The following is a 9526-nucleotide window of genomic DNA, read 5'->3' as shown; positions in this document are numbered from 1 at the left end:
CTGTCCAGCAACTATTTGACCACAGTGATGTCCACTGTTATTAATATGCCTGATTCTGGAGTTTGACTGTTGATGGACTGTTAGGAACTATATCAATGAGTATGACCACGCTAATACGCATCTATAGCAAAAAAAAACTTTTAGCATTAAAAATTAACATATTTCCAAAGCAAACATTCACTTTTTTCTTGTTGCAGGAGTAAAAACAGCCATTCTGCCAGACTGTCTTTGCTGATGGACTGACCTCCCCACTAGAGGGACATGTAGAGCCAAGGTAGAGCCCTGTAGGTAGAGCCCTGTCGGTCAGAGGTGACTGATTTATGAGCTCTCAGCTCTTTAAAATTAGTCTGTTAGGATTTCCACCTGAAGAGAAAGAGCTTGGTGATTCAAACTATCATTATTATTTCTTATGGTGACACTTTTTTTTTTAATGTAAATCTACGATTCGTGTCCACACTGGTAGCAAAAAAGTTTCATCTTGCATCTTTCTTCTTTCTTTTCTTATTTTCACTTGGTAGTAAATGTGGTACAGAACAGAGGAGGCACACTCCTGCTCCAGTCTTCTTCCACCAGTGAAAGTAACACACTAAGTGAACACCCTCTTGTTTTGCTGTTTGACCTCTGGACCTACATGCGGTCTTAAGGTGTCTTGTCAGTCCACAAAGCTGGCTTACGTCCCACGACGTGACAGACAGGCTTTTGAAACTGAGATGGTCTCTGATTCCTGTATGAACATAAAGTTTGCACGCCACCTGTCAGTCACCTGCCTGAGCCAATCACATAAAGGGGATGATCACTTATGGCAGTGACACAAGAAAACACATCTTCAAGTTATGATCACTGCAGAGATATCATTCTTTTCTCTTGTTTAAGCATCCATTTAAAACCTTAACAACTAAACAAGTGGAAGCTGGGTTACGGTGAAGGTACTGAAAAAATTCATTCAATATTCATTATAACTCATGAGTGTGCTCCTTTGCTCCATGATGCAGAGGGAAATTATGGATGTCTTGATTATATGATGCTGAACCATATTTTCCCATTCAGCCAATGAAAGCATACAGTAGAGGTCTTTGCAGTTCTGTTTTAAAGTCACTTTGTATTTATATTCATTGTTATTGCTCACTTGCATTCGTGACAGTTCAGGAATTAAAAATGATTGTAAACGTGCACGACAGAGTTACTGTCTTTCATCCAAATGAAATGACAGAGAAAAGTATTTTCATAACTTTTTCTTACAGAATAGATTTTTACAGTAACAAGCAGCAGGGAGGCAGTGATACCTTATGCCTACATGGGATCTTCCATGGATATTCTCATATGACGCACCAGAACATCTGCTGGCCATCCCAACTGAGGTCAAACAACATGTCAAACAGTCAAAGGTCAAAGGTCGAAGGGCATGACTATGTGTGCATACTTTAAACAGCCAGTAAACTCAAAGGAAGGAGGGAAGAAATACAGTGCTTAACACATTTATTAGACCACCTGTCATAAAAATGAGAAAACACAAATATTTTAGAAATCTGTCAAAAACTAAAAATGTTATTGTTATCTATTAGGCAAATAACAAACTGGAACAACTTGCAACCACGAAACAAATTTTTCTGTTCAGGAATGCAAGTAAATAACTGTAATTTGGCATCTCAATCAAAAAATGATAATGTGCTTTACTATTTTTTTCTGCTTTTTTGTAAAACAGTAAATTTGAGAATTCATGGATAACAACAATAATTATATTTTAACATTAAAGATATCATTTTGATAAAAGAGCTTGGCTTGCACATACTGGTGGATTAACCATTACAGAAACATTAAATATTTTGGTAATCAGCTATACTGTTAATTTAGGGCAGCGGTGGCAAACACCTTACACTGGGTGGTGGTCTAATAAATTTGTTAAGTTTGTAAACTGCAGCCTACAAGGTGGGATTTGATGTTTTTACTTGTTCATGTGCTCTTTGTAAACTGCGATATTAAAGTTAACGTAGGGATACACACCGTGGCTAGTTACATTCATATTCCTCTTCCTCAGAAAGATGTATATTCATATACTTGTATGTATCAGCAGTCTGAAAACAGACACCTGTTCCAAATCAGTAACACAGCTCTCTTGTAAGCTTGTTAGCAGTTGATTAAAAGGTGATGTTTGGTCAGTCCTGCTCTCCTAAACCCCTCTTTAGCTGGATCTAAGTAGTTAACAAAGTGTACACAGGCATGTTGGTCCATCATGGAGGATCAACAAGGCCACATGTCACCATCAGGAAACTCTTTCTTCTCAATAATACATATGCTGCTGTTAACATACTCTGGCATTACATCCATGCTGCAGCTGAAATTAAGTTAAAATGACAATTTTTCTTCCTGCTAAATTAGCGTGATTGCAACTTTAAACTTTAAATGCACAAAACAGGCACGATTTGAAAATGAACTTTATTGACATTCTTCATGTCTTATACATGATGCTATTGCACATATAATTATGTATTTAATGCTATACATGCATGTTAGAGTCACATTTCTTTGCAATGGTTGCATTTGTACAATAAACACACGTTCTGCTATGTGCTTTGAGAAATCACAACATATCATGATTAATGTGTTGTTTCACACTCACACAACGCCATTTCTCCTTTACATGGTGAATTTGACATTTGATGTTTCCACATGACACCTTCCTGTCCTGTAAATGCCACATGTAGTCTGACTTATGAGCAGGGCGGCAGTATTTTTACTTGATGTAAGCAGGGGACTTAAAAAGGAAAGCCTTGGGGCTCGAGGTGGCTTATAAACAAATCCAATTCAGTCAAATCTTCTTACATCTCTCACCCATTTGTCAGGGGACATATGTTTGAAATTTTGAAAGCACAACTTCAATTAAAAAAAAGCAACTAGTAATTTTCTTTATGAAGCTCTTTCTCAACAAAGCATTTTATTATAGTATTTATATTCCAAAAATATTCAGACATAACAGCCTAATATTTCTATTAACATTATATCCAAAGCCAAAGAAAGTGAGCTACATATCCTTATATTCAGTATAAATATGTATAATAAAATACACATATGTACTCTTCTTAATGATTCAAAGTTCAATTATTTTAGTATATACAAGAATAATGTCAAATGAATGTTGTCATAGTTTCACATGTGCTCAAGACTGGTGCCCATTAAAATCACTTTCTGTATCAGAGGATAGAGGAACTAATAGTTATGATATATAAAAATAATCTGTGAACACATACATACACACACTGTATAAATACGCATCCAGACAAACATTCATAAATGCTTTGGCGGTCCTGGAGGTCTAGCAGATAACACATGTCTTTGACTTCCCGCCATCTTCACCTGCAAAAGGAACAAATGAGAAAGACAGACGTCAGTGCAGACACACAGAAAGAGCAGGAGGGATGTAGTGACCCCCTGGATTTCCGACATCACTGCTCACCTTGTGTGTCTCCACCTTCCAGCCTTTTCTTCTCGTCTTCGATGGCCTTCATCTTGGCCTCGTGGACATCTGCGAGAGCCCTCCACTCTCCCCTGTTGATGTTCAGCCCATCGAACATGGGGGTGATCTCTATGTGGAAGCGAGAAAACTCCTGCAAACACACAGCAAACACGCAGATTGTTAAGTGTGTTAAGTGCAAATACAGAAAATGAAGAGAAGAGGGAGAAAAGGAGGTTGCGTGAGAAAATACATTGGAAAAAAACACATATATACACAGGTCACATGTTTGTATTTATATGCAATGAATTTGTATCTAGGTACCTTGTACACAAAGGAGCAGACAAAGTCGATGAAACCGCACTGCATCTTAGGCAGCTCGTCAGCATGATTTCTGTCCATCATTGGCTACAGAAGAAGAAGCAGGAGATGATGATTATCGTTATGACTTTATGACAACATACACAGTGAAGGCAACATGCCACAAAACATAGTTTAAAGCTCAGCTTACAATAGGCTGCTGATCAAGGACTTCCCTTTCGAGGTCTCCCTGCTCCCAAAATTCTGCTGCCACCATCAGAGCGACCTAGGACCGTAAGAACCAACAGAACAATGAGAACAAGTGGGTGAATGATGCTTTGTGGTAATGTTACAAGTCTGAAGACAGGAACACACTTTGCTCTGAACCTCCCATGGTTTCGTAATGGCTGACAGGTCACAAGCTGTCATCATCATTGCCCTGCGGAAAATACAACACCATATTTTAATAACAGCTAGAGCACCAACACAAGAGAAATGGCCACATGACGAAGGTATTGTGTGGCTTTTTCACATGATAAACTGTGCATTTACATGATGATTTCCTTCCTGGTTGGATTGTTGGAGATGTAGTTGATCCTCTCTTTCTCCTCTGGCATCACCTCCACAGCTTCCACGATTTTTTGGAACATTGTTCTCTTCCTGAAAGACGAGAACGCTGTCAGATCCTTTCAAAAGTCCTTCAAAGTCTTGGGCATTAAAAGTGTTAAATACTAATGTTGAATCCTTACTTGAAGTAGAGGGCAAGATCAGTGGCAATTATGCAAACTTCAAACAGATGCTGCACCGTCTCAAACTGACGCTTCTGAAGGTTTTGGAAGATATTGAGGTTCTGTGAACGACGGCAGAAAAACGAGATTAGACAGCAGCCAAGATTTCAGTAACTCCCTACCAAAGAAATCTAGCTGGTAACAGAAGAGTATGAAAAAACATTTGCAAGGACCTACCTCATCCTCCATGAGTGTCTTACTGTACTCAAGATGATGTCTCTCCATAATTGAGGAGCTGTGCAGTTTTGCCAGAGGGGATAAACTCCTGCAAGAGTCCACCAGAACCAGAACATATGAGTCAAATTTGTTATTATGTTGTTTTAAATTTCTCAACGATGTCCCCTGAAAGTGACAAAAATCGTACTTTGTCTGGTAGAGATTGTTGGTTCCTCTGTGGTCAATATCGTGGCAGAATCCAGCAGCAACCATGGCAAAGGCCTCGAGATCAGAGTAATACTTCTTCAGTTTACCTGTCTGTTGGAGATTAGACAAGACAACCCTGCGTTATAACAAACAGTAGAGAAAGTCATAAAACAACCCCCAGAAATAGTAGTACGAGAAATCAGACTCACTAGCAGCAGACAGAACATAGTTTGTCCAACATTGAAGCCGTGCCTCCAGTTGTGGTACGTGATGTCACGGTATCCCTTGCGAACGGTGTACATCCATCGGGTCAGGATCTGCACGACAGACATGAAAATAAAAACTAAAACAGAGCTGCGATGAATCTTTGTATTTGCATTGTTGGTTAAAGTTCAGCCAAAGTCAGCCTTGCTGCATATACAAACAATACAATACAAAAATGTAATCTCTCTGCTCTCAAAATGCACAAATGAGTTGAGTGTCTCAGAGGTAGTGTGCTGCCCCGACAGGCAGGCAGGAGCGAGTGTTTCCTGACTACAGTACACTGTACCTCAGCTGGGACTTTGAACTTCTCTACCACCCCCAGCTCAAAGAAGCAGCGGATACCACACTTGATGAGCTCCAACTCTGACAAAGGGAAGTCACTGAAGCGGAACTCATGTAGCTCCACGGTCTTGGCATCTGGGATGGTGGCTCTCTGCACATTGCAAACACAGTGCAAACAGTCACAAGAGTTTATGAGGAGCACTGTAGTCTGAAAAAACTCATCGCAGTGCTTACCAACAGTTTGTACATCTCCTTCTGGTCACAGTCTTCCGGTGCAGAGCCAAACTTGTCTTGAGTGTTCTGTGGGGAAATGATAGTTAAAAGGGAGCTTGGTTTACTGATGTGTTGATGAAATATCAGTGAAGCAGCTTACCAGAATGGTCTGCACGTCATTCAGTGTGGCCTTTGTCTGGTACATGAGCATTTCCTGGGAAATGTCTTTGCTCCACTCTGTTTTGTTCAGTTTGTCGTATGTGTCGCTGTTCAGAGTGGACCAGCCAAGGAACTGGGTTAGAGCCTGGTGACACAGACAAATACAAAACAATCACTTTTACCTAATTCTTCCACACAAGCTGTCTCTTAAATCAAATTAAAGTATATTTTTAATGAATTATTTATACAGTTAAATAAATTAATATAAATTACATTCATTTACCTTAGGAGTGTATTATAACAGTATTAAAAATGTAACGTTGGGAGGCTTAAACAGTAAAATAAGATAAAAAGATTTCGTACTTCTGTAATTTGTTCATCATTCTCGTCGAATGGCTTGCCATCTTTTCTGTTGAAGAAAGTGGCAACACCAACAATTTCTTCCTTTTTGTTGACGATCGGGAGAGAGAGGACATTCTTAATCTTCCATCCAGTCTCATCGACCGCTTCTTTCTGTCAAACGAATCAAACAGAATATCCAGATTATTTCACTGATTTTAGTGAAAAGAATTTGTAAAAAAGTTTGAATGCCAGTTGTCAGTGAAGAGTGTCTCACCTGAAAAGCGAAGTACTCATCTCCCGAAGCATTCATCATGTTGCAGATCTAGGAGAAGTAAAACACATGTGAATCACATGTGAGTTTGGCGATCAGCAGATAAATTACACAGATTATTTGACTACTTCAATAAAAAACTGAACAAAAGTGGAACTTACAAATCCATTCTCAGCCACATATGTTGGGAGTCCGCTGACCAGAGCCCAGTGGTCGGCAGGAGGGCCACTGTGAGTTCAGAGATGATGAGTAACTGCACGTCTTCTAATTAGACTACTATTAGCTAACCTCTAATGTATAAAATATGCAAATAAAGCTGTATGATCAGGCTAGATACCAGTGCTACAGCACATCATGATACTTACGGGATAACTTTAATCTCCTCTTTGTCTTCCAGCAAGTAGTCAATAATCTTGTAGAAGTTGATTTCCTGAATGTTTTAAGCATAATAGAGTGTTTTTTCATATATATATTTTTAAATTCTCACAATTTGGTGGAAAAGAGTAATGTTACAATAACAAACCCAGCGTTAGACTTACTCTGCCATCAGGTGTCTTGGGCCCTTTGTATGGCTCCTGATCTCCTAGTTTGATTGACCACTCATCAAAGAATTCCTGGTGAAGAAAAGGACAAAATCATGTTTCTATATACTGCATTATTAATTAATATAAATGCAGAAGCATTGCAGTGCATGCAGCTGCAGATATAATTGCAGTCAAATGAAGCTGCTGGCAGTGAAAGTTAAACCTTAACAATAACCTTAAGTTAAAGTTGAAGCGTCTTCCAGACTTTCTTCTACGCACCTTTTCTTTGGTCATGTCCAGGAGTCCCACAGAGTATCTCTCACACTTAATATATGTCCTCACTGTGTACAAGGCTTTGTGAAACTGCCTCTCAATGTCCGTCAACTCTTCAAAAACTTTGCTGGCTGACCACAACAGCACCTACGCCAAAGAAAAGAAGAACTGCTTATGACTTTCACAGAAACCTTTGATTCTTGTGTCATTACATTTCTTGGTTCTTAGTGCAGCTGGAAAATGAATATCTCTGAAAAAGTGAAGAAAGCAATCAAATATTTTTCATGTTTTTCTTGGACAAACCAAACTGGGCTATTGGATTTATTACTGTGTATTTTTACCTGGCTTCTCCTGGACTCTATATCCCACATGCTGGCAGTGTGGGCTTGGAGAATGACCACAGTAGCAAAGTTCACATATTTATTGAAGAGCTGTAATGAAAAAGCAAATAATCACTTTCTCCGACAGGATGAGTCACAAAGAGGCCACGAAACAAGACAAGAAATAATGTCTTAGCTTCCCCTCCCTAAAAGGATTATAAGTTGAGCTGTCATAACAGTGACCCAAAGCACCAAGTCAAGCCTCTAAATATCCAGGTCAGAGACAGGAAGCTGGTGGGCTTACATTGGCCATTTTACCTTGCAAGTCAAGGTAAGGATGTGACCCTCGTACTGGATTTGTTTGTCTACTGCAGGTGGTAAAACCCTGCAGCCTCAACGGCTTACTTTCTGTCAGTTTCTCTGTCCAACTAAGTGCAGTCTGTTTGATTTTGACTAATAGCCAGTATAAATACCCTGTTGTTAAAAAATGAACATGGTGTCCACTCACCTCCTGATCACTCTTTGAGAATTCATCAGTACCCTGTTTATTGAGTGCCATGATGACACCAATGGGTTCCTTTCCACTCATAATGGGAGCAGTGATCATGCATTTGGTGGTATATTTGGTCTGTTTATCCACAAAGTCACTGAAATGAGAGTCCTGAAAATAATAAGGAGAATGGTTAAACGTTGTGTGCTAATACCTCAACCACAAGATGAATGTAAAAGAATGTGTCCATTGCAGATCTCTTTTCATGCATGCTATTATACTACTATTAAGTTACAAATCAGCACGTGAGACTCACTGGAACAGAAATGACAAATAAAGCTGATTGTAATTAATGTTATTTGTTCTCAATGCAGTTCAGTCATTCTAGTTTAAAGTATAACCACACAGTTCCAGTGTCATAATAGGTTAAAAAACCTAAATTTTGAATACATGTACATCAGTACATCATCATCAGTTAGCAGTGAACTGCACTGCATCCCTCCAGAGATAACACAAAGTCTTTAGAGTTTAATAAAACAGAATTACAAGATTAATCCACTGTATGATGTAACAACACCGCCTGGTTTAGCCTTTTTGTTCCACAAAGCACAATTAGTTTGACTATATTCTTTGGTCTGTCTTATTTCATCATCTCATCGTCATTAGCTCACCTTCTTAACATCAGCAATATTCTGAGGCTTCTTGGAGTGGGCCGTCCATCCAACAATTCCCATGTCGGTGGGAAAAACTATCTCTACATTGGGGTTCACTATATTTCTATCAAATGGAGTATTGTGTGTCACGTCAAAGAGGATCGTGGACAGCTCAGGTACTCCGTTACGAGCCCTGTAGGCAAAGTAGCTGCAGCGATCAGCTTGGATCAGCAGAGCAATCCTCTGAAGAATTTTGTGCAGGGCTTTCTCCATCGGGTTGTCACCCTGCATCTCCTTTATGAGCTCGAATATGAACTCGGCCTCCTGAATGGTGGAGACATCCTTGTACGAGGATGGGTCTTTGACCTGGACCTGGTTGTTGAAGGCAGCAGTGATCACATCTGCCTTGACTTTCTTGTCGTAGTATTCCTTAGCAAACTGTGGGTTGTTGTCAAGGAACTTCTCTACAGTGTCTTTGTCTGCCATGTTGTCCAAGTTTGGATAAATGATCCCTTCTGTGGCTGCACAAAGATGCTCTCAGATGGGTGCAGCTGGACGGAGGAAGAGCAGAGCTGTAAAGGTGGCAGCACAGACCCTACTGAGACATTCCCCAAACTCCTCTGCAGACACAGGACCAAAGGTGCAGCTCCAACCTTCTCCCCGTTAACAGCAGGTAGTGAGTGGCTTACTGGGTAAGGGGATCCCAGGGGACACTAATGACTGTGACGCAAGAGTCATAAAGCCCCTGAGCTTTCTTAACTTGTAAATCCAGCCACTTGTCATTTCAGCGGGGCTAATCCCATCGCAGGTAATAACTGAGTTATGGCAGCTACAGT

At 39.9% G+C, this 9526-nt stretch overlaps 1 protein-coding gene across 1 annotated transcript; it reads right to left on the bottom strand.

Moving 5' to 3' along the window:
- Positions 1–3310: 3310 nt before the first annotated feature.
- On the bottom strand, positions 3311–9176 carry LOC139294586 (cone cGMP-specific 3',5'-cyclic phosphodiesterase subunit alpha'-like). The gene is made up of 22 exons (XM_070916504.1): positions 8709–9176; positions 8056–8208; positions 7569–7658; positions 7234–7374; positions 6970–7044; positions 6796–6860; positions 6592–6658; positions 6434–6481; positions 6181–6330; positions 5819–5962; positions 5680–5745; positions 5450–5596; positions 5109–5216; positions 4901–5010; positions 4714–4801; positions 4498–4598; positions 4301–4408; positions 4124–4187; positions 3960–4034; positions 3773–3856; positions 3452–3602; positions 3311–3351 (listed from the first exon to the last, which is right to left on the bottom strand). Exons 1-22 carry the CDS (start codon positions 9174–9176, stop codon positions 3311–3313), a joined length of 2544 nt encoding a protein of 847 aa, XP_070772605.1.
- Positions 9177–9526: the final 350 nt, after the last annotated feature.

Source organism: Enoplosus armatus, chromosome 12, assembly GCF_043641665.1.
Source record: "Enoplosus armatus isolate fEnoArm2 chromosome 12, fEnoArm2.hap1, whole genome shotgun sequence".
Lineage (NCBI taxonomy): Eukaryota > Metazoa > Chordata > Actinopteri > Centrarchiformes > Enoplosidae > Enoplosus > Enoplosus armatus.
The sequence above is the reverse complement of the archived record's forward strand: the minus strand, read 5'-3'. Positions and strand labels throughout refer to the sequence as shown.

Bases quoted from the DNA above. Each gene is read 5' to 3' on its own strand.
- LOC139294586 (XM_070916504.1), bottom strand. From the start codon at position 9,176: ATGGCAGACAAAGACACTGTAGAGAAGTTCCTTGACAACAACCCACAG. The intron at 7,375-7,568 runs GTAAAAATACAC...TCTTTGGCGTAG, and splicing joins TAGAGTCCAGGAGAAGCCAG to GTGCTGTTGTGGTCAGCCAG. The intron at 5,217-5,449 runs GTACAGTGTACT...TCTGTCGTGCAG, and splicing joins AGTTCAAAGTCCCAGCTGAG to ATCCTGACCCGATGGATGTA.